This window comes from Herpailurus yagouaroundi, unplaced genomic scaffold (assembly GCF_014898765.1).
Source record: "Herpailurus yagouaroundi ecotype Mexico unplaced genomic scaffold, PumYag 141, whole genome shotgun sequence".
NCBI classification, from domain to species: Eukaryota; Metazoa; Chordata; class Mammalia; order Carnivora; family Felidae; genus Herpailurus; species Herpailurus yagouaroundi.
In genome coordinates this window covers 52,480,630-52,505,597 of record NW_024412396.1, presented here as the reverse complement: position 1 = coordinate 52,505,597, position 24,968 = coordinate 52,480,630, and the positions used below count along the sequence as shown (strand labels likewise).

Sequence of the window (24,968 nt, the reverse complement as noted above, 5' to 3'; positions counted from 1 at the left end):
ATAGCAATTAACAGAATTAACACAGCCTTAAATAGCTTGGCTCACCAGATGTGGACTCCTATCAGGGTTCTATAAAATGTAAAGTTATTACAGATTAAACCATTAATCATCTGTTCAGAGACTATCTCTGGCTGCAAAATCCCATTCGGTTTTAAATGGCTAATAATCACAAAGGGATGTGGAATGTAATGTGCACAGTGATGTTCTACCCCAATCCTTTTTCCTTTAAATATGTGTTCCACACTCCCGCTTCTCCTGCTTCTCCCTCCTCCCCATTAGAGGCACCATGAGAAAAGAGAGTTTAGAGAGACCAGGCTGTCCCAGAAGCCTCAGTAGCACTCAGCTTCTCCCTGGGCAAATGGAGATACAAATGGAGAACCAACATACTGGGGGAGAAGTAACAGACAGAGAAGATAGGAGGACAGTGTGCAAAGAATCAATTCAAACAACAGGGAAGATCCCGGCACACAGAGGGTACTTTAAGGGGCTTGAGGAAGCTCTCTCTCCCTGGTCCTGGTCAACCTGATAGAAACACTATCAGGCACCTCAGTCTGGACTGGGCTTTCCTCTACTACTTTGTGCTTCATCCAATAATAATAGCTCAGCAAGGCCAAGGACAAAGGAAAGGAGAAATGTACATCCTGACAGGGAGGGTCACTGGAAACTGAAACAGTAGTCAGAAAGAAGTGCTTTTCTATAGAAATTTTAAGATACTGAGAGCCACTCTCCTGGTACTTTCCAATGCCACAGTCAATGGATCAAGCTTTCCAACCCTACCATTTAACTTTCTAGGACAAAAAAACATACAGTTAGAAGTAGTAGATGGACTAACTTCGGTTCTCAAGTAATTTTTTTGTTTATTTATTTTGAGAGAGAGAGAGAGAGAGAGAGAGAGAGAGAGAGAGAGAGAGAACGCGCATGAGAGGGGAAGGGGCAGAGAGAGCAGGAGAGAGAAAATCCCAAGCAGACTCGATGCGGTCAGCACAGAGCCTGATGGGGGGTTCAGTCTCATGAGCTGTGAGATCATGACCTGAGCAGAAATCAAGGGCCAGACACTCAATCGATTAAGCCAGATGACACCCGCAAGAAATCTGAGGCCTGATGAACAAGATGCCAATATGACTGTATCATTCTACTACTTAAGGCCTCCATAGCTCCCTATTACCTAGAAAACAAAGTCCAAGGGTGGAATATAAGATAAAGTTCTCTATGACCTGGCTCCTACCTAACTTTGCAGCTACACGTGCAAAACTCCTCAACTTATATTTTGTGTCCTCAAGTTAGCAAATTGTGAGTTCCTCACCAAGACACTATGGTGTATCCCGTCCCCACACCTGTGCTCATGCTGCTCCATTGTCTGGAACACTGCTCCCTCCATTCTACCATGTTCACTTCCATTTGTCTTCTAGACTTACCTGGGTGTTAGCTCCTCCACAGATCTTTCCTGAACCCCAGAATATGCTAAGTCCTTCTCCTCAACAGACTCACTGCATTTGTGAGTGCCTCTTTTTGCTATCTTTTATCGAAACTATATTCATGTATTTGTCTCCCCCACTAACCGTGTGGTCCTCTAAGATGGGAACTGTGCCTGACTCATCTTTGGATCTTACTTAGCACAGTCCCTGGCATCCTGTAGGTTCCCAGTATACATCTGTTGATCCAAATCCCACCCGATTTTAGAGGTCCTTGAGGTTAGCTCATTCATTTGTTTATTCCAGACATACTTATTGAATGCTTCTTTCTTTATTTTTATCTTTCATGCCAGGAACTCTGCTAGGTTCTGGGAAGACATCTGTGAACAGACGAGGCCTTTGTCATCACAGAGTTACACACATTTTAATAAAGGGAGATTGACAGTTGTCACGTAAGTGACTGAAGGTAACAAACAAGGTGATGACTGAGGGAGGGTGGGACGGGTTTCCCCACTTCAGAAAAGATGAAAGGACTTTAGTGGGGCAAACCTCAGAATAAAGTTAGTTTTCCTCCTGAATGTGATTTTCTAATATGGGAGATATAGAAATATACACACACTAATGTATACAAGTGCATGGTTACATCTGTATTCATAAACTATTTGTAACAGGTATTACATAATCCTTAATTATTACATATAGTACATATATGTATGTAATACACTATATATACCATATACTAATATATTACATATAGTAAAATATATGCCTGTATGGTTTTACTCTTATGTATTTTATTTCATTTGTTGAGTGGAACACAACAAAGGTCCTATTATATCCATATTAGGGGTTAAGAAACAGAATCAAGTAAGATCAGTGACTTATTCCAGGCCATAGAGCCAGTGACAAAGCTGGTATTCTCAACCCACTTCTCTTAGCCTTGCTGAGCCTTTATATATAATACTTATCTCACACCAGATAACTGGAAAGTTCCTGAAAGATTCAACTACTGCCATGTCAAGATGTTCCTTACCGATCCCAGAAGAATCACATGGTTAATAGTGCCTAAGAGCATTTATCTAAAATATTAATTTTACAAACATGTTTATTTAAAGGATTTATTTAAACGTTACTAACTTGCAAACATGTGATTTCACTCAGCACATGTTTACTGAGAGCTCAGCAGGCACTAAGAACCATTCTGGGAACTGGAAACCTGCAAGACCAAAAAATAAGACACACATGTTAAAACATAAAAACACGACCAGGAACAAGATGCTGGGTTGGTAATGTTTAAGTGTACACAAATATTGTAGGGATAACCAAGATTTGTGGAGAACCACAATAGTCTGAGGACAACTTGGATATAGTCTATGGTGGCTTTTACAGCAATATCAAGCTAGGAAGTGTGCACCCAGGTGAAATCCACAGTCATTTTTCTCAGTAGTGGAGCCAGAACTTAACTTTCAAGGGGGAAGTAACTGTAGTTCAAAGGTAACACCTTATTCTGTGCCACACACAAAGTATCTGGAACAGAAACTCCGAAGTCCTTTAACCATGCCCCCACATTTTGAAGAAAATGATATATAAAAGCACCCATCTCAGTGTAAGGGAACACAGAGCCATTAATGGCAAATGGAAGACAGAAAAAGGAATAAAGAGATAGGAAAAAGGGGCTGGACGCTGTTCTACTAAAGATACATAATTAAAGTCAGTATGTGGGATTTATCACGGAGAGAAATACCAACATAGCTAGAAGCTTCTGTTCTTTACTAAATTGTCAAATACCAACAAAAGTAGAAGAATTTCCCAGACCTTCCCTACAAAAAAGTTAACTGCAATGATTAACTGGAAAGACAGACTATGCCAGGACTATATTAGACCCAAAGTTATCTGTTTAAAACACTTGGACGAGGGATGCCTGGGTGGCTCTGTCAGATGAGCATCTGACTCTTGATTCCAGCTCAGGTCATGATCCCAGAGTTGTGGGATTGAGCCCTGCCTCGGGCTCTGTGTTGAGTGTGGAGCCTGCTTAAGATTCATTCATTCTTCCTTTCTTCCTTTCTTTCTTTCTCTCTCTCTCTCTCTCCCTCCCTCCCTCTGCCCCTCCCCCCTGCTTGCCCTCTCTCTCCCTCTCAAATAAAATTTTAAAAAACACTCAGATGAATGAGAAAGCTTCCCAAGTCCCTTAGACATACTACAATACTGTGCATGTAATGAAGAGATGTTGGTAAAAGTTAATGAAGTTCTAAATTTTATATACCATTTACCCCAGTGTGGGTTGGACTTTCTTTTTTCTGACTTGATCTGGATTTCAGTGCAGACTTATGCTGCTAGCTATGTATATATTTTTACTACCAATTACTGCTATTTCTGTTATTGACACTGTTTTTCAGAACTGTCTTTAATTTTTAAACTATTGAGGGACACTTTGCACAGACTTTTGAAGCTTTCTGCTCTCTATCTGGGCAGCATGTATGCATGTGTGCACATGAAGATTTTATTTGCTTAAGGTTTCACATAGATGAAGCCATCAGAGATAGCTTTATGTTTTTATGAGGCTTGTTTCAAAATGTTCAGGAGCATCATTCCTGATTGATAATTTGCAGACGGGAAACTGCTCCTTTGTCTCAAAGTAAATAATTGAGAGATGGTTCAATATCATTGTGTGCAAGGGAAAATGAGTTCTAGAGGCCACCCCTAGATCCTATCCAGGAGAAACTCCACACTTAGGGCTGTTTCACTACAAAAATGAATGAGCTCCCCACAGCAATCAATGCCTCATTCATTCCTGAGCCACGTACATGGTAGCAGAACGTTCCTATCTATCTTTGACGAGAGTGCAATTCCAATGTGTGTGATTTAACAGTGTTTAAGAGCCTTTCAGGGTTCATTAGACGCTGAGTAATGTATACCTTTATTCTATCCACACGGGAGTAACTGCTAGGGAAGAAGTGTCTATGTCCACTGCAATCCCATCAGGAATGACTACCGGTGTCCCTATAGCCAGCAGAAGCCTAGATAACATCCAGCAGAAGGAGGAAAACGCTTTGTGGGTTCTCTTCTGTAACCTGTCCTTCAGACCAAGTACAATACAGAGCCGTAACTGGATTTTTCCCTCCTTTGTCATGTCTCTCCTTCCTACCCTTTTCTCTCAATTCACATGTTTACTGCACCAAAGCCCAGCTCAAACAGCAATTCTTCTCTGAAACAGACTTCCACCTAAAATGTATGTTTCCTCTACTCAATTAGAACATCCAGTGTGGCACTGAATCCACAGTGTCCTGAGTTCACTTACAGATCTCCTCTCCCTTCCTAGATTATGAAGCCTTCAAGCATGGAAACCGCAACTTGTAAAGAGCCACTTAAGTCAGTTACAATATAAAAAAGGTACCAAATTTTTTATCCACTCAGTAAATAGTTACTATGCAGCTACAGTACTCCAGCACAGTGGACACGGCTCCTTTCTCCACATGGCTCACAGCTGAGTGGCATGACTGAAGGAATTTGCAATGCCATCTCATCTATAACCGACGCTCAACAAATTTCAAATAACCACAAGAAGAAGAAAACACGTGCCCTGAGAGGAGTCCCATAACAGGTCACAAGGGATCTTTATCTACAAGAAAGAACACTGTTAGCTTCTCGAGGAATTTCCCCAGGGAAGTGGTATAGCTATCTCAGGCAATCAGGCTTAGCTTAGATTAAACAAAAATGTGCAGTGAAATGCTCTGATGACACAGTGTTCTGAAAGAACTCTACCAAATCAAGTCTGATTCTTTTTGCCTCAACAATTGACCTTAGAGATTGAACTTACACTTGACTGAAGCTCCTCTGCTCTCAGACAGAGATCTCAACACATCAGCTACAATAGTAATAAATGAGTAATGGCAAAGCCCCACTGCTTTCTCACAGCTGCTAGCTTTCAGGGGGGAAAAAAAAAGAAAAAAGAAGAGGAAAAACCAGTCTTCCGAGCCTTAATGTTACATTCTGAAAATTTTCCTTCATCTCAGATAATGAGACTCTTGGGAACACCAAGCTTGGCAATGGTGAAATAATACATATGTTATGTTTTAGACAAGACCTACAACCACAAATGGAGCCACTCGGAGCTACAGCTTGGCTTCGTACCTGCCAAGTCAAAAATATGAAATCAAATGTTACGTGTGTCTAATTCTTGTGATATCAAAGAACTAGACCTTCGTCTGTATTTTTTCATTTAATTCACAGAGCATGTGGGATGCCTGGGTGGCTCAGTGAGTTGAGCGTCTAATTCTTGATTTCCATTCAGGTCAAGATCCCAGGGTTGTGGGATCGAGCCCCACATCAGGCTCCATGCTGAGCGTGGAGCCTGCTTAAGATTTTCTCTCCCCCCAACCGCCTCCTCCCCCGCTCGCGCATGCGCTCTCTAAAAATAATGATAACAATAATTATTATTATTATTATGTATAAAGCACAGCTACCTGTGGGATACAATTCCCCAGTACTCAGATGAGAAAACAGAACCACAAAGCATGTAAGTGGCAAACCCAAGGTCATGCAATCAATCAGCTTAAGCGGGAACCAAAACCTAGGACCTCTACTTTCAAGTCCAGAGTCTTCTTGGTAAAACCTATGGCTTCAAAGAATGCACTAAGTACAGAGCCCCTCACTGACCTGGGAATTTCATTTGTTCTTGGGACACTAAAGAGATTGTGTGACCTTTACCTCTTTAAGGCAGCCCATAAAGTTGTTGCTGACGGGTGAGCCTGGCAAGTCAGCGGTACTTGGGCTTCCTCCCACGTAGAAGAAGTCATCCGAGCCCAGCATGGTGTAGTCCTCCTGAGTGTAGCCCGTTGTGGTAAGGATGCCATCCACAGAGATTGTCACCTGGTGGAGGGACATAGGGACAAAAGAAATCCCAACAATGACTTTATAGTCCAATCAAAATCCGGCGGCTTCCCCTACCTGTGGCATCACTTTCATTAAGATTTTGGTGAAGTATGTTTTTCTAATTTGGTTTGATTTTGGTATATGCAGCCAAGTTCCATTTTCTGGTCTGCCTTCCCTGCGACCCAAGCCTCCAGCATTCCTGTGCAGACTCCCGGGGGACTTTGGTGGAATTGCCAAGATGGGCAACTTGCTTTACCCGCTGTGCTCTTTATTCAGTCAGGCTAGAAAATGGAACTATCCTCAGATGACATCACTTGTCTCAGTTCATTGGTAAAATTTTCATTTATTTTTTGAATGATTATTATTTATGGTGGTAGTGAAAAACAGCAAAGGAGACGTTTGACAATGGGTTTGTTAGGGTTGGTCTTTGGTTGTGGATGGTTTTTTCCTTTTTTCTTTTCTTTTTCTTTTCTTTCGTATTCACTTCTTTTGGGGCTCACACCACGCTGACAAACATGCATTCGGGAAGGGAAGGAGAAGGGTTTCAATTTCGATGTGTCATGGGTGATACATGCCATGGACGACCCCAGGACACGAACCCCTGCCCTCCCTTAGCTGCCATCACCACCACCAAGAGAAGAAATGACCCAAACCAAGAAGGCAACTCTAACAAAAAGAAAGGAATATGAGGCATACTAACCAAAATGAAAATAATAATAATAATGCCCACAGGGAAGAAACAGCACCCACACACCCAACATCCACGAAAGGAGCAGAAGGCAGAGAGAAAAGATGGGGCCTCAAAGCGTGCACACACCATACGCTGACACACCCATGCGAAAACCATCAGGAGCCAAGAGAAAAGGTGGAAGAAAAAGGGGAGGGAAGTGGGCAGGGGTGCGGAGAACCAAAGGGAAGAGTCAAAATCCACTTCACACGTACATGCACTGAAGAAACCGGAACACAAGATGGAAATAAACACAAAACAAAACAAAACACTGGAAACTATAGGGTCATCTTTCCCCTGCCTGCCACCTCCCTCACTAAAAAAAAGAAAAGAAAAAGTCCAAACCCAACCCCAAAATATATGAAGGATGAGAGGAGAATGAAGAAGAGTGGAGACAAAAATAAAGAGAGGGAAGAGAGTGGAATTGGGCTGATGATTGGCAGGTTGTTAGTAATGAGGAGGAAAATGGGGGAGCAAATTCTGATGCTGATGGGGAAATCCACGAGACAGGAACATGCCATGCAGAGTCTGTATGGAGGACACACTGGCAGAGCTCCCTATGGCCACGGTGGGGAGTAAGGTGAAAGCAGGGAAAACAAGAAGAGAGAAGTAAGAGTACTTTCCTCCCCAGATCACCTGCGGCAGGGCAGCCGTGGCCACACCAAAGGGAAGGAAAAAAGGGATTAAGGAGGAGGGAAGTGGGAAAAGAAAGGAGCGAGAGTGAGAGGGATAGAAGACAGAGAAGAAAGTCCTCAATAGAAATCCTCTTGTCTCTAGTCTGTAACTTCAAAGTTGCAAAATAACAAAACAAAAGAAAACAAATTTAGCTAAATGGAGAATCTTTCTTTAAAAAAATTTTTTAGGAAAAAAAAAAATGACAAACTAGAGAAAAGGAAACCGCCCCAACCAAACTCATCCAAATACCATTTCCAAGACTGGCACGTCCCCTTCCCTTTTTTTTTTTTTTTTTTTTTTTACAACAACAAAAAAAAAGACTTGCATTTAATTCAACAACAACAAAAAAATTTAAAAGAAGAAGAAACAAGTCTAAGGAGGATAAAAGGGGGGTTTTGGGGAGGAAAAGGGGGGCAACACACGGCAAACCCAAAAAAAGAGACAATAAGAATGATATCTACCAGACAATGTAGTTTGTTTACCATAGCGTGTCCGATGCCTGAGTGCTTTGCGGAAAAGGGGGAAGAAAGGAAATTAAAAATTGTGAACAGAACGATTGTTAATTAAAAAAACTAAAAACAAAGATGAGTCGTTAGGGTGTTAGTACATTAGTCGGTTAGTAAAATGACACATTGCATGAATGATCTTGTGTTAGTTTTTCAAAAAAAAGGCACCCGACACAGAAAAAGAGAGTGGGGAAGACAATGAGACCAGGACTCTATGGAAAACCTTGGCAGCCAGGGCACAGCTAGGAAAGGAGCTGCAGTCCACCTTTGTCACGTAACCCCCCCTTCTTCCAAATATCACTCAGACCACACCTCACCCCGGTTAGAATTAGCACCATACTTACTTTCCAAGAGCTCTTCTGAATGAACACCCTTTCCCTTCCCACCCTCTAGCACATACACAGTCCACCTATCCTGAAAGAAAATACCCCTAAAGTTTACTATTTCAACATGTAGGTAGATAGTTAGAGCTCAAATACCAATGCACTGGGCACTTTTTTAATATATATATATATATATATCTGACTCAGACTATTTGCATGAACGATTATGACTTTCAGTAGAACGACAACAACAACAACAACAACAAAAAAAAACAGAAAGCATTTACAGGTCACATCTAGCATAGGAAGGCTACAACTCTAGCTCACTCTGGGTTTCCACAGGCAATTAAAGACCCATGACGCTCTTGATTTTGTGTGGATGTGTGCAACAGGAGAGGGACGTCCTCCTCTTTCCTTTCTTCTTTATTTACAATAACTGTACTGTTGGAGTGCATAAAAATAGTTGGGAGTCTTCTTTACTACCCAATGCAGTTATTATTTTGTTTTCTTTGCCAGAATGCTTCCCGTTGGAATGGCTCTACCCCCATTCTCCTTTAGAAAATGCTTTTCAAGCTTTGAAGCAATTTCTCCTATGGATAGCAGAGAGGACTGGCAGGTTAAACATGATTAAAGAAGCCCTACAATTAGTCTCCGCTTGCTATTTTCAAATATTCAAATGCCAGCACACCCTGAGCTGGGTGCGAGGCCGGACAGCTGGAACACTGGAAGACTGGTAACCCCAGTTTTGTGTTCGTGGTTTGACTAATGTGGCATTACAGGTAAAGCAATTCACATGAGGGCCATGTTCAAGGTCGGATTTTAAAACAAAACTGAAAACAAACCCAAAGAAACGCATCACTACCTTGTCCCTAATCCCAGTTACAGTTTGGAATAGGCAATCCACATTCCTTCAAGTAGAACTCCCAGTGAAGTACCTGCCTTTGATCCTGACTCGGCTCAAAGGTAGAATCATGAGTATATGACCAAGAAGGAAGAAATGGGCAAAGTTCTGCTCCATTTAGTAATGAATACTCCAGGAAAGTCCAAGTAAGCATTCCTCAGATGAATTTTTGCCACAGAAGCCATTCAACCTTACCAAAAAGGTAGATGAGACAGTCATAAGCTTGTTATCAAATATTTATGAAGCAATTTACAGTTTAATTGAAATAGACAGGGGCTTCCAACCCCTTCAAATGTATCCTACAGAACTAAAAAAGATGTTATAAATGTATTCTTAATGGGCAAAATAATCATCTTAGATGACTCAGCACGGAAAGGATTTGCAAAATCCACTCTGGTTTTCTAAGATTTCCCTCTCTTTCAATAAATTGCATTTAGATGCAAAATTCAGTCAGGATTTCAATGAAGTCCAATTTTGGGCGCACTCTCTCTATAAGATTCATTTTCCTTCTGCCAAGAAATGCTCCAACACCCTAGGGCCTCTGTAGCCTTGTCCAGAACTGAGAGCTCTACTTAGCTGCATCGCCGGTGACAGACAGACACAGTCACCTTCACGACAGACTACTCAGACTGTAAATCGTGCGCATGTCACAGTGAGTCTAGCACCCAGACCATGGAGGAGCTCATAATCCTTCTGGAACATAAGGTGCTTTGCATATTTAGCCACCACATACGGCTGGGGAGGATTATAATCACCATTCACAAATGGAAACTGTGGTGTGGAAAGGTGAAATGGCTTGTCCAAGGGCACTGAGGGAGTTGGGTCTTAGAATATGGAAGAGAAACCCTCCAGGGTTGCTTTCCTCTGCTTGCTGACTGAAACAGCACAACCAATGTTTGAATAACACTTTAGTTTATCCCCCGCTCAGTTTATAGGACGGAACTGGGGCCCAATTCTATTTTAGAGAAATGTTTTCAGTAGAAATAAAAGTGAGCCTTTCTCCAGCTAATTGGAATCATTCTGGAATGGCAAGGAAGTGTATGGAGTGGGAGAGAATCAGAGAGACAGGCTGACTGGTAAGAACCACAACCCGACCCTGCTCCCCAGTACATGGAAATTCTCCCCTCCGCTGACTAAAGGGTGTTACCATGTACCTGCCAGTCAAAACTGGCAAAAAGGTTATATTTTATTTTTTGGTCTAGTCTCTATAACTCAAATACATCACACCCTTAAATGTTGGCAAATGGAAATTCGACTTGGGCCCTCTTGACAGCTGAGCTGTGTAAGCATGTATGGTGGATTATTAAAGAAAACATCAGCAACTGGACTGTTTGGTCTTAGAAGAAAAACAGAACAGTGATTCAAAATGTCCAATCCATAGGTATTAAGATGAGTGGGGGCTCTAAGTCTTGGGTTATTTGGTAACGTCACAGCAGATAGAATAGAGATGCCTTCTTCAACATGTGTTAAGTGTTAAACAGGCAGTTTTGAATACTGTGTGTTCCCAGCGTGTGTGAGCCTTCTCCATTCACAAAATAGTATTAAAGAGCTACACTTTTATCAAATGGAAAACATGCAAACACCTGTCAGTTCTTACGCTTTCCTATTTACATTAGAAGGCACCGAATCAATCATATTGCAGAAGAAAATTTGATAAGCACTTTCTGGAAATTTGCATAATGTTTTCTGATTAATAAAGGCTGAATGCTATCTAACTGGGTTTAATGACTAATTCACAAGGAGAAACACCAAGTGAAAACAGCAACCTGGAAAAGGCAGTGTCAGCACAGACCTGGACTTTCACAGGACTTTTTCTGGACTTTTTCTCTTCACGGATGTGGCCTGATTGAGGTGTTAATATTATTACTGTTGTGACTATTATTATTAGTTATGAAACTGAAAACCACTTCACTTGGCTAAGGCTTTCTGAGATGTTGTCACCTGACGGAGTCGCCTGCTCAGAATCAGCAAGCGATGGGAGTTCTCAAGCACGAACAGAACCAGGAAAGGCTGCTCCAAAGTTGACATTTTTATTTGGGTCCTTCCACTTTCCAGGCCTCCCAGTCAACTGAAGAGTCTCCGAGGTAGAGACAGGGGCAATAAAGTAGGAGCGGCACACCAAAGAACAGAGAAACAGAGGAATTCAGAAAGATTCCAGCTAATTCATTCGAAGGCTAGAGGTTAACATAACAATGGGGCAGGGAGGGGGGTGAAAGTGGAGATGGGGTGGTAAATTAAAAGGAGGAGAAAAAGGAAGACTTTCTGGAAGGAATTAAAATCATGGCATCATGACAATGGCTAACTTAATTAAAAAGAAAAACATATATTCAAAAAATGAGGAAAATCTAGCAAGCTGCAGAAACAAAACGCTGTCCCTAATTGAATTTAACAATACAAGATTTCAATGTAATTAAGAAAATGATAAAAACCAAAGCAGAATAAAAGGAATGAAAGTACTTTTAACTTTTATTATCTATACAACTGAATTTTCTTCTGGACAAAAAAAAAAAAAAAAAAAAAAAAAGCACAGTAGAGAACTGAAGTATGAGAAGAAACATATTTTCATCATTTTCCTTGTGGAACTGCAGAGACTGGGATAATGTTAGACTTCAATAAATCCAAACCTGTTTCTACACCCTTCTCCAGCTCATCCAGCACCTGCTTCACAAACCTCCTCCCCAGCTACCTAAGAGGAGCCTCCGGGCACCCTCTCCCCTCAGCCATTACCTGCCGAAGGTTGCGTGTCACTTTGACATCGTGCCAGGCGTTGTCGTTGAATTTTCCATTCACTGGCTCCACAATGGCCTCAAAGGCCCCGGACCCCAGGTTAATGACCAAGGAGACCGCGCCATCCTTCAGAGCCAGGTTGACATAGTCAGCCGACTTGCCCGTGTGCAGGATGAGCCCATTCCGCTGCCAGGTCTTAAAGGAGAGGGTGATTTCATCACTGCTGCTCTGGATCGGGTTCTGAGACAGGTCGTAGCACAGGTACTCAGAGCCTCGGAACGTGGCCACGTTCTCCTCTCGAGCTGCAGGAAAAGGAAAGAGGAAAGCGGTCAACACTTGACTGGCATGAGTCAGACGTACGCGAATACCAAAGAGAACACATCCCCCAGGGCACTGCCCCTGCCAGTGAGCCTAGGGCAGCACAAGCTCCCTCCGACTCTTCCACCACCAAACCTGTGTCTAAGTACCACGAAAACCGCTAGAGACAGTAACTGCAAAAAAGCTACGTCTCCTCACAGGGGTAGAAGACCAGCACAACTGTACAGGAGAGCTTGCTACCTTTCCCTCACATTTTCTCAGAGGAAAACCTGGAGGGAAATTTTATGCTACGTGGTAAAGTGAGGCTTACATTGCTTTTGCTTCAATGATGGCTTTTCAATGCTTATGCCAGAGCTGGTTTAGAATGGATAATTAACTCTTCTGACAAAGGGTTCTTTAGCTCTAGGTACCTTTTATTGACCAATAACTAGAAATCAATTACCCTGAAAGATCTGTCTCTAATTTCCATCCATCAATAATAACCCAGCTAACTTTGGTTTCCATGGTAGAGTCCTGAGCCCAGGGGAATGTGACAGGGTTACTAAATAGGAGGTTGAACCAGAAAAAAAGGTGATCAAGCAGATGAAGAAAAAGGGATAGAATGAAATTTGGTAATATGCTCTGACAAGACAGCAATAGCTCCCTTAGACACAAAGGGATCTCTGCTCCAGGGGTCTCTGATTTACATGGCCCTTGTTGGACCATCCTAGAGAACATCTTTCCCCCATAGGACTAGGGGTCTGCAGGGCCAAGACAGCATTCCAGTGAAGCACACACTCTCTTTCAGAGCCATACACTGGGATCCTCTAGTTTCCCACCCGGAAAGCCCAAGGCCTGTTTCCAGGACTTGTGCAGACCTCGTTCCTGGACTCGTTTTCCAATAGCAAATCATGCACTGGTGTGCATACCTTAAGATCTGAGGGCTAGCAATGGGGGACCCTCTTCAGGGCTTTGGGCAGAGCTTGGCCACATGGGCATCCATGCACATTTATACGAGAGCCCTTGTGGATACAGGGAGGAGCCCAAGGTAGAAAGAGGAGGGGGACAGGTACAGGCTGACAACCAGAGGGGCTGGTTCTCCCTGTGCCAGCAACTCCCAGTGTAGAATGCTGAGGAATCCAAAAATTCTAAGTGTGCACCTGGCTTACCACGTAGTTTCAAAGGTATATTTGTCAAGATAAGAGGATAAAACAAGTTTTATTTTTATTTGTTGATGTAATTTACAATTTCAACACACACCCTATGGCCTTCCTTGTTGTGTTCTTCTGCCAAGCCTACCTCATCCCAGGGTTGGCCAAAAGCTATCAAAAGCACATCATTAATGAAAGGAAATGGGCAGGAAAAGGTTGGACATGCAGTTTCCCGTTTAAGAATGGGGGCTACCAAATAAAGTAGAGCACATTCTATTTTCTCTTCTAGAACCACACTTCAGCCTTAGTAACCAAAGTCCATTCTACTTCAGCTTAGCTCCTTATCAACCATCACAGGCAGCCCTCGCTAAGTCACTTAGGTAAAATAAACATATTCTCATCATGAGGTAAGAGCTGAGGTCATCATATGGGAGAGATGACCACCCACTACATACTATATTAAACTGATCATAGCATCAAAAGACATCATTAAAACATGAACCCCAACTTCATACTCCAGAGAGTTAAAGATTAGGTTTGCCCTGTGTCTTCCAGAGGATCGCAATGATATGTGTCTACCTGCATATTCCTTTTTGCACGCACCCATACGCACACACACCACCACCACATTAGTATAAGCAAGAAGACCTGTTTACCTATAAATGACCACAATGTCTCCTACACACATATAAGTAGCAAGTACTACTTGGCATATAAGCCATGTCTAATGCATTTTACCAAACAGAGCCAAAAAAAATAAAATCATGGAGCAGCAATTTGATACCATCTGTATGTTTGAAACAGATCTGTCCACGCCCTAGTGCCCTGTCTATTGTCATGATCTCTCCTCTCATTTCTGAAGAAACGGCTTTGTTAAAATGCAACTGGATGAGCCTTTGTTTCGTACACCAGGAGGTAAGCCTGTCTCGAGGAAAAGACAGCAAATCAAATGCAGTTATCACCACCAAACTCTTCTCCTATGGATGCAAATGTGCATGGAGCCAATTACTATGCCTGTCCTCGGCACCACATGTGGTATATTAACAGGTGTCTTCTATACACATTTAAGTTCTACCTTATGTGCCCACTGAACTGAGATAAATGAACAAGGAAATGAGTGCCTCTAAAAAGATGCTTAAATTAATCATTGAGTACCCCTCAAAGGGGAAAGGCTTGACTGAGAACACTAAGGCACCAGGATATCATTTGATGTGCTATGTGGTGCTTAATATTTGACATGTAATTAAACCAAGGAGTATATAAAAATAAGTTTTAGAGCTTATAAGGGATTTTAGAGCCTGCCTTATTTAATGCCCTTATTTTATCAAGGAAGAAACTGAAACCTAAGAATAAGTGAGTTACCCAAGACCACAGTCAGCCCGTGTTACTCTGGACTTCTAGTGCCTATCTAGACTTTTCTCTAAATATGCTTTTACACATAGCTCTGGATGTACCTCCTGTTCCTACTCTAGTACCCAAACGGCATGAATGACTCCACAGAACCATGCACTAATTTACAAACCATCCCAAACCCTGGATAAATTGAGCCAGAAACCTATTCCCCCCAACCCCATGTAAATCACAGTTGCTCACCAAAACTAGTATTTCCCTTTCCCCCTTGGAATTTGGGCATGCTTAAAGCAAAAGGACTTGTTTTATGTGGAAGGCCATAGAAGAAAAATGACATCATTGTAGAGAAGAGAATAGCACAATAAGTAAACAAGAAATAAAACCAACGTGAGAAATCGTCTATGTAAATCACATGCATATCTATGCTAATCTGTATGCAAATCAGCCAAATGAAGATTTTTATGTAGCCGAGCAGGTTCCTTTGCAAGTATCTAACAAAAATGCTGTAACAATTCACAACCGTCCCAATCTCCTCATTCAATAACTTCTCCAAGTTCACCTCTTCCTAGGGCTGGCAGAGGCTACCAAGAGCATCACCCCAGATGCTGGTTATCTCCTCCACATATCAACACACAATGGGCAATGGAAAGCCACTCTCTGAGTCATATTCTAGATAAGCAACATTGTAACATTTTTGAGGTACCGGATGCTTTCCTCCTGTGTGGGAAGGAGACGCACTGGCAGTGCATGACCCTGTTTTCAAAGGAGTAAATGAGGGCCATGGAAGGAGAGTGAGGACCTTGAAAAAAAAAATGTTCCTTTGCATACTCCTGCAACTGATTTTCTCCTAAGATTCCAATTTGTCTTAATTTCCCTTTGGTAGCCAAAGCTTAAGCACTGTCTTATCACCTTGAAAACCATACCGAATTGACAATGAACAAAACTAAAAGGCACAAAACTAAATAGTGACAAGCACATTTCTAAGCCCATTCAATTCTCCAAACTCTCCATTAGAAAAATGTAATATTGCCCCAAATCTGTTTCTATACTTAGTGTTTACACAGAGAAGGAGGTTGAAGAGACAATGCAGTCACCTTGTATGTATTCAAACTAAATAGGTAGAGAAAACAAATGCAGGGGATTATGTAACAGAGTACACAACAGCTTAGCATAAAGCTACAGCTTGGCAAGAGGGCATGCACTGACATGGCTAATGGACTGTTTAGATCCACTTAAATTTTATCACCCCAAAGTTTATAATCAATTGCATAAGTGTTAAAATAAAAATGTTATTCTCACTGCATGGAAAGCAGAGCTCAACTCTGTATAACAACAAATCGTTTACCCATTATTTGTAAATGTCCAAACGATTAAATACTAGATGCAATCTAGATATGTATAACCCAAGATTTTAAATCAGTTTGTATAAGATATGTAAAGTACTGATCTTTCAAAAGGCTTGTTAATCCAACTACTATATATAAATAGCATTAACAAGCATTTATTCAATTCTATTTTCCACTCTCTCCCCACCAAAAAAAAAAAAAAAAAAAAAACACCCAACCAGTGATTTATATAATAATATCTCTATTTCTCTGAGAAACTGCAAAAGAGATTAAAATATTCAGTGTAATATGTTTTTACTATGCAATCTAAGAAGTGTGGTGAAATGCATAGCACTGTTTAATTGGGTCTGTGCTTTCTGATAGCTTGGTGTCTCAGGCTTTGAGATCAAGAAATCCAGGCTTTATTCTGAAGGTTATGAGGAGCCATTGCACAATTTTACTGAAAGGATGGAGGGTCCCATTTGTGTTTTTAAAAGAACACATAATCTTTTACAAAAATATTTTGCAACTCAACTCATATTGGGTTGAATGTGAACTGAAAAGAAGAGGGAAATGAAGGCAGAGACCCCAGTTAAAAGATGAGAACACATTTGAACTGCTTTTCTGAGGGTGCCTGGGACTAGCTCAACTTGGATGTTGACACCATCCCCAAGTAAGGTTTGCCTTGCGCTGAGCAAGAATGCAAGCAAAAGGCTCTCAGGTGGCAAGTGGCAAAGGCAGAGGTACTGGCAAATCATCGACCATGAGAAGAAGCCAGAGTTTGGACATTTACGATCCAAATCAGCCACGGAACACCAAGGACGGGAGGTAAATATTGAGGAACAATGATACGTCAGACATGAAAGGGCTCAAGCGAGAACATGTCAGGCGTGGGTAAAGGAGGGTTCTAGGCCCATCTGCAAATACACGTTCACAGTTGTGTAAATGTCCTATATTTCCAATTGCTTTCTTGTTATTTGTGGTCTCTCAACACTCTAAGAGGTCACTTTGCTATGATTATGCCAGTGTGAGGAACTGGAAGCACATAGTTTAGATGGGTTATCCAGGGCACTAAGAAGCATTTAGGCTGGTTCCAAATCCTTAGTCCTCTGATTCTCATTCCAATGCTTTTGCTATGACATCATACCACCATTTGGCCAGGAACTCAAACTCTCAGAGGAACAGTCCTAGAACCCCACTTCTGCTCCTACAACTGAATGAAGTTCAATGTGTCAAAAGGAGAAACCATGGACAATGACTGTAAGAGCCCACTCACACAGCAGGAGCCCAAGAAGAGGAACAGAGAGTGAGGCTGTCTTTAGTCTGAAAGTCTCTAGTAGCAGGCTGGAGAAAGTCAAACTGGGAAGCCCATACTCTTCGCCTCCACCAGAGGCGCTTGGAAATGGAATTTTCAGACACCACTTGGAAGAGCCTATTAAAATGCTAAGCCCTCTGGAGTGGCTGTAGCCACTGGCCCTGAGCAGAACACCTGCAGTGTTCGAAGAAAGGGAGTGGGAACCAGCTTCCTGAGGATGCACCTCAGAGACCTGGGCAAAACTGCTCTCCTCTCCGAGTCCTTTGTCCTTCAGCTGGCCTCCATGCTGCAGTGCGGTACTTTAGTCTGCAAGATGAAAAGATAACCCTTGTTATGTTATCCTGGCCTGGCCCTGAAACTCACGAGGCACAAAAATACAAGGGCTGCTGCTGCCCTCCCCGCCAGACAACGGCATGGCCTGTGGTCCTGGGGTCAGCATGCTGATGCCTTTCCCCTGATGCACAGACTCAGCAGGGATGATGGCAGTGTCTGTCCTCCAGTGGTGCAGGTGCAGTGAGAGGCTCCAGGTTCTCAAGCTGTAAAGTGATACATCACTCAGTTCTTCTGGCCACTGCTTCCTGGGCAAGGACACAGTGATGGTGATGAAAGAGCAGGGGGTACACAAGGCAGAAATGAACTTACAAAGAAATCCACAATTGCTTAATTGCTCTGCTCACTCCTAGGGACGCTGCATATTATCCACTCAATCCCAAAAGGTGTCTTGAGCTAACGTGGCAATTGGGGTAGTTTGCTGGCAAAGGAACAATTATAAGGCAAAGGTGAGTTTGTTCTTGCACAATTCTATTCCCTTTCCATGAAACCTGCTAAATATCCAACTTCCAGAACAAGAACTCTCACCTCTAAGGAAGCTGTGGGCAAACCCCCCCCCCTATTAATAGTTGGGCTGTGAGATTATCATATTTGCAAAAATTAGGGAAAAGCAGAAATCCTTTTACTAGAGTGTATTCCTAATGCCACTTCCTGCTAGAATCAGAAGAGGAACACACTGATTGAGTAAGAAAGGCAAAAGACTGTACAAGTGAGTGCCCTCCCGGTTCGTGCTGTCCCCTTTCCCTTACAATGTATTTTAGGGCCAAACAAAGCATTCAGATAGATCAAACTGCAGAACTATCCCCCAAGGGGAAACGATGAATCCTTTATCTGCCACATCCCATCATACAGGTATTTTAAAAACAGAGTGTACCAGCAGAGAGCAAATTGTGTTGCTATGAGCAATCCTGAAAACACACACACACACACACACACACACACAGAGGAAATCTGACCTCCTGGAGCCATTTCCAACCCTTATCCTCAGACTCTGTAGGAAAGATGCAGCAGAGAAATAAATGGACTTTTCCACGCTGCCTGGGTCACTCACTAGCCTGCAGATGCTTCTTGAAAGTAATGAGAAGGAAAATAGTAAATCAAGTTGTCACTTGGAAAATAAACAGCTAGCATCCTGGCGAGGGAAGTCCACAAAAGAATGGCCTGGAAAATCACACTTCACTGAAATCACTAGAAAGCTAATGGCATCCTGAAGACTGCATTTCTCGCGATTGCATTATAATAAAAGTTAAATTTTATGTTCATTCATTTAAAGACCAAGGATTTTCAGGTGCTTACTATGCACCAGGTGATGTGCCCAGTACTGAATGAACTTAAGCCGCATGGCAACCCTGTGAATAGGAATAATTAGCTAAAACTTTACTGAAGAGAAGAAGATGTAAAGCTACAACTCAAGTGCCTACTAAGTGCCAGACCCTGACCTAGACTCACACTAAACGGGACCCTCCTGTAGCACAGGGTATAGTGGGACTTTGGACCTAGTGACATGGAGCGTAATGATGGAAGTCTTTGATTTGGACAGACCTGGGTTGGACAGCCAGCTCTGACATTTACCTAATTCTATGGAACCTTAGTTGATTACTTAGCCCTTATTGTCTAACCCTCAGTTTCCTAATCTACAAAATGGGAATAGCCAGAGTACGTATTTCATGGAATTGCTATGAAATACCAATCAGATAAAGTCCATGACCCAGTTCCCAGAGGCAAGGTGTTTGTGGCAGAAGTGGTGGTGGTAAGAATACACACTCAAATAATTACAATTCAGCATGGCAAATGTTTAATAGGTGACACAGACACACTGAAGAAGGAATAATTGACCCTGGGTGTTGGGAAAGGTGCCACACAGGAGGTCAAACATAAGCCGTGTCTTGAAGTATGAGTTCACCACACAATATAGGATGGAATTCTAGTTACAAGAAAGAGCATCTTCAGTGGCGTAGTCATTAGAAAAGCACAGAGTGTTCAGGGAATGGTGAGAAGTTCAATGTGTAATGGGCAGAGTAATGGGCACATCTTCTTTGCCATATCCTGAGGCACTAGAGATGGAGAATCAATAGAGGAGAGGAAAACTTCAGCTGGTGAGTGGCACAATTGTGCTTATCTTGTATTAGGGGTTCAGTGGGTGGGCAAATTGCTAGAATGGTAAGGAAGGATCCAGAAGACAAGGTAGAATAGATATTGCTATGAAACCATGGCCTGAGGCAATTCTGCTGCATATGCCTGCCTACCCACTTATAATAATTTATGTAATAAATTATTTTCACTTAACCACCTGATCTATAGAAGTCAAATGGTAATCATGTTTCTTTCACTACAGGCTTCTCATTTTAATTGTGGGTCAAACAGGCATTGAACACAAACAACAAACTCTATCTTGTAAAGGGAACTGCATTTCCTTGTCCCCACAACTCCACAAGAACATTTCCTCCCCTTTCTCTGGAACAGAACAGTTTTAGAGTAACACTTGGACCTTCTCTCCTTTACTCATTTGTTTCCTCCAATGAGAGGAGTGGTTCATCTGGTTGGTGACTAAGTAAGAGTCTGACACTCATAGGTCCACATTTCTTAATTAGGTGGTCACTATTCCCATGTAAACAGTCTCTCTCTTTATCCTTCATATCTGCCCTTCCTACAATGACAGAGTTTTCCTCTAAATTCTCCCATGCAGCTAACCTATCAGAGTGGACTCTGTCCCTGTAGAAGAATGTCTGGTTCTCTAGCTCTTCTCCCTAGAGCTGAGTAGTTGAGTTTAACTCAGGGGGAGAATCACAAGGAAGCCCAATTTGACCACAGATCAAAGCCACATTCTTTAACACAGCCCTACCAACAACAGAACTGATATTTAGATCCTTGACTTGACCACCAATTTGACTCTTATATCTGTTCCTCAACTGATTCAGAATGTCATGGTTGTGACCTCAGACAACCAGTCCTCGGATTGCTTTCACTTTGGGAACATAATAGGCACATTTGGAACTAAGAACTACATGAGGTCAATGACAAGTAAATATATCAATTACCGCAATAATTTTAAAGCCAGCTCTGTGACACAGTGTTTACTAACATACATTTCTTGAAGTTACGTGGAAGATATGGGTGATTATAATGGAGAAGGATTTAACTATGGTTGCTCTCCTGGAGATAAGTTTTGGATTGAGATTTGGTGGTTTTGGGTTTTAAAAAATTACAGAAATTACATGCACTTCCAAATCTACATATCCCCTTTCACCCTTGGACCAGTCCAAAAAGAATAATCTGAACACTTATGTTTTCTTTTTAACCTGCTTCTTTTTCAAAGCTACACAGTAAGTAAGGCAATTGCACTGGAGTACCAAATGACTCTGTGATACTATAAATCATGGACCTGATGAGGGCAAAAAAAGTTACTAGGGACAAAAGCTGGAGAAGAGACGATGGACGACTGTAGTTCTGATACAAATAGAATTGATTACAATAAGAATTATCCCCTCTGATTCTAGAGCAAGAAGCAGATCACCTGAAATGATTTAACACTGGCACCTATACTGACCTAATGGCTACCTAAATTAGATACTCACTATATCCACATATACTGTTCAGAAAGGAATATAAAAGTTGTGAAAGGTTCACAGAAATTGGGAAAACCCACAGATATTAAGATATTTAGAAGCAATCAATGTGGATTTTTAAATCCATATGGACTTCTAAAATATTTATTTCTACTGAATCTCTTTCATCCAAGATGAAAACAAGTAAAGAATCCTCCATAACAAATCATCACCATAGCATCAGAAGAAACCTTGGAAGATGCTCTAATTGACCTCCAACCTCAGTAAGTCTGTATCTAAATCATCTTGGTGGTAGAACTATCCACCTTTAAGTATCCAGAGAAAATAGGACTTTTCAGTATTATGTGAAACTTCCTACAGATATTTCAGGAGCTCGAGTGGATACTGATCCTAAAAGAAGAAGAGATCTAGAGACTGCCAAGCTTCATGGTGATGATCAACAGGGAAGCATAATGTGTTAAAGGTTTTTACTTTTATTATCTCCTCCACTTGGCCCAGAATATATAGAGAATAATGAACATAAATTGAGGGTGGCCAATAAACTTTGCCTCCACTAATTTACACATACACACACACACACAATCACTAACCATTATATATTATAGCTCTATACATTTATAACAAGAATAGAAAAACACAGAAGCAATCTATACACCAATTTCGGGTAGTGTTTACTTCTGGGGAGGGAGAGAAGAAATGGCACCGAACCACAGAGGTACTCAAATATGACTAAGTCTTTATAAAAAGAGTGTAAAGCAAAAAAAAAAAAATTTTATCAAAAAAAAATAAAAAAAAAAAAAAAAAAAAAAAAAAAGGCAAAACATTAAAATTTGTTCAAGCTGGGGAATAGCTAAACCAACATTTTTAATATCCTCTACTATAGGGACTACGTTTGAAATATTTCATACATTTTTTTTTAATTTTTTTTAACATTTATTTGTTTTTGAGAGAGAGAGAGACAGATCATGAATGGGGGAGGGTCAGAGAGAGAGAGGGAGACACAGAATCCGAAACAGGCTCCAGGCTCTGAGCAGTCAGCACAGAGCCCGACGTGGGGCTCGAACCCACGGACAGTGAGATCGTGACCTGAGCCAAAGTCAGACGCTCAACCAACTGAGCCACCCAGGTGCCCCTTCATACATTTTTTAAAGGAAAGTTAAATCTCAGCAGATGTTCCTGGTGAAATACCTAATGACCCAATAAATCGTGAGTGATTCCTTGTTTATTTTACACATTGATGTCAACTCTTCAATCCTATCCTGTGAGCACCAGTTCTTCATGCCTTTTTGAAATCTCCCATGTATCCCCGAATGTGTCAACTGAAGACTTGTGGAATTGAACTGAAATGCAGTTGAAGTGATCACAGCAACTCCAATGTCACCAGTTCCTACTCCTGCCCCCTTGTTGCCTCCCCCACTCCTGGAGACCCACTGCTCAGCCAGGAGGAGATGCTGACAGAAGCCATGGGAGGAGCTGAGAAAACCTGCATTTGCAACTGAGGGAGCACTCAACAGCATGTGCGGAGACTCAACCCAGGGGAGTCCAGGGTATGTCACAAATCCATCTACACAAGCCTCCCAACCCTTTTTTCCCCACAGCAGAATACAATCGTCCCAGCTCTTTAAGAAAATCCCCACTGAGAAACCTGAATCTGTGCCCATGCCTTTGGCCTCCCCCTGAAGCAGGCAGCTCCGTTCCTCCTTTGTTAGCACTGTGGCTCTAGCCTACAAGTCTAGACAGAGTAGCTTGTTAAAAGGCCTTGGAGTCAATGCCTGGACACGATCAATAAGGCTTTTTATGACACAATGAAAACTTTCTATTTTGTTAAATGCGGCTAATCTACCATTTCTGCAGTACTTCTTAAAGCTTTCAACACTGAGCACTACAGCCCAGGTGATTAAAACCCTGTTCAGAGACACAAACTGGGGAACTTGGCCAATGTGGATGCACAAATCCTAGAAAACCTGCACCGTGTCTTCTTTTATAGCTGGGTGTGCATCTCCTTTTCCTCTGAAGAAAATGACCATGGCAGTGGAGGAGGTGAAGGTGGATACTGACAAAAATTAAAACTGTCCCATTCCAGGGCTCCCAAGAAGAGAGTGACAATGCCCTGGGTCTAAAGTAATTAAATGAAAGTATTTGAACCCAGGCGTTGATGAAGATGGGGTATGTTGAAAGGGGGTGGGGAGGGTAAACTCTCTAAAATGCAGGCAGACTTAAAAATCAAGTGACCTGATCTAAGAGGCCTAAATAAAGGAGAAAATCTTTAGTGACTGCAAACTCAGTTATAGTACCAATAGTATGCATAAAACTACAATAAAGTGCTTACTTCATTATCATCATTTCTTCTACCTCTTCTTTTTTAGATGTAGAAGACTTTTTTGTTGCCATAGTGTAAAAAGGACAGGAAATTAACATTTATTAAACCTATATTATGTTCCAGGCTCTTATAGAGAGTCCCAATACTATACACATAGTATTTGACAAAAATTAACCAAGACTTATTTTGATGACTTCAGATATACGAGTTCAAAACACTTACCATGAGAACCCCTGTAATATTAATTAATTAATAATTAGTATTAATATAAATAGATAACATATCTGTGTTCATGTGTCACCTGAAAGAGGAGCTTTTCTACTGGAATACTTGGTATTTCACAAAAGCCCTGTGAAATAAAGTTTTACCAGCCTCACGTTACAGATGACAGAGCGGAGGTTCACAAGGGATACACCTGTACACTACCACAGCTAATAAGAAGCAGATTCAAAATACAAGCTAAGGTCAACTTCCAAACACTATATGCTGTCCCCCAGGTCATGCTGCCTCCTGCTGAGGGCTGCGTATCTTTGCAAAGACCTCTGTCAATAGTATTCCTGTGGGAGGTGAACTACTCATCTCTTTAAAAACAAAACAAACCCATTTGCATAGCATGCATGTCACATTTTCCAAGCCACTTTCATGTACACTATCTAATTTTGTAAAGCACCCTTTGACAGCTTCTATAGGAACCTCTCTCTGCCCAACAAAGCAAACGGTGAGATGAATTAACCACACACTTTGGGACACAAATACAGATCCTAAGAGCACTAAAGAAAACTGTAGGAATTCTGCACATTTCCAACACTGGAAATACACAAGTGCTAAAAACAAAAACCACTCAATTATGAGAGCATAAATAAGGAAATCCACTTTTGACGCAATGAATCTAAAATGGAAATCCTCTTTTTGAGTCAGAATGATTCACAAACCATTTACAGATGTTGCATCACCCCCAACAAGCTCACTGAAGTTCCAGGACCACACAGCTGGACTCCAGCTTATGATAGCAGAAGTTATAGTCAGAAATATGCTCAGGGCTTGCAGAAGAGAAAAAGGTTAGTTGACTTATGATCAAAAAGAACACAAAAAACAGGAATTGTAAGACTCTGAAATAGACACTCATTTGTACTTTGTATAGTCATTTACAATGGATATTTACAGGGGGCCC

At 41.6% G+C, this 24,968-nt stretch overlaps 1 protein-coding gene across 36 annotated transcripts in view; it reads right to left on the bottom strand.

The window, feature by feature from the left end:
- The window catches only part of NRXN3 (neurexin 3), a 1,583,151-nt gene that overhangs the window by 1,119,733 nt on the left and 438,450 nt on the right, over positions 1-24,968 (bottom strand). For 21 of the 36 annotated variants that reach the window (XR_005791087.1, XR_005791088.1, XM_040477865.1 and 18 more), the window contains 3 exons: positions 12,144-12,445; positions 8,169-8,192; positions 6,120-6,281 (listed from right to left, as the gene is read on the bottom strand). Coding sequence is in view for 33 of the 36 variants with exons in the window: in XM_040477865.1 (XP_040333799.1) it covers positions 6,120-6,281; positions 8,169-8,192; positions 12,144-12,445 (488 nt within the window). In the remaining 3 variants the exon portion in view is untranslated. The remainder of the gene's footprint in view (positions 1-6,119; positions 6,282-8,168; positions 8,193-12,143; positions 12,446-24,968) is intronic. The other 15 variants (XR_005791089.1, XM_040477868.1, XM_040477872.1 and 12 more) reach the window with 1 other exon arrangement.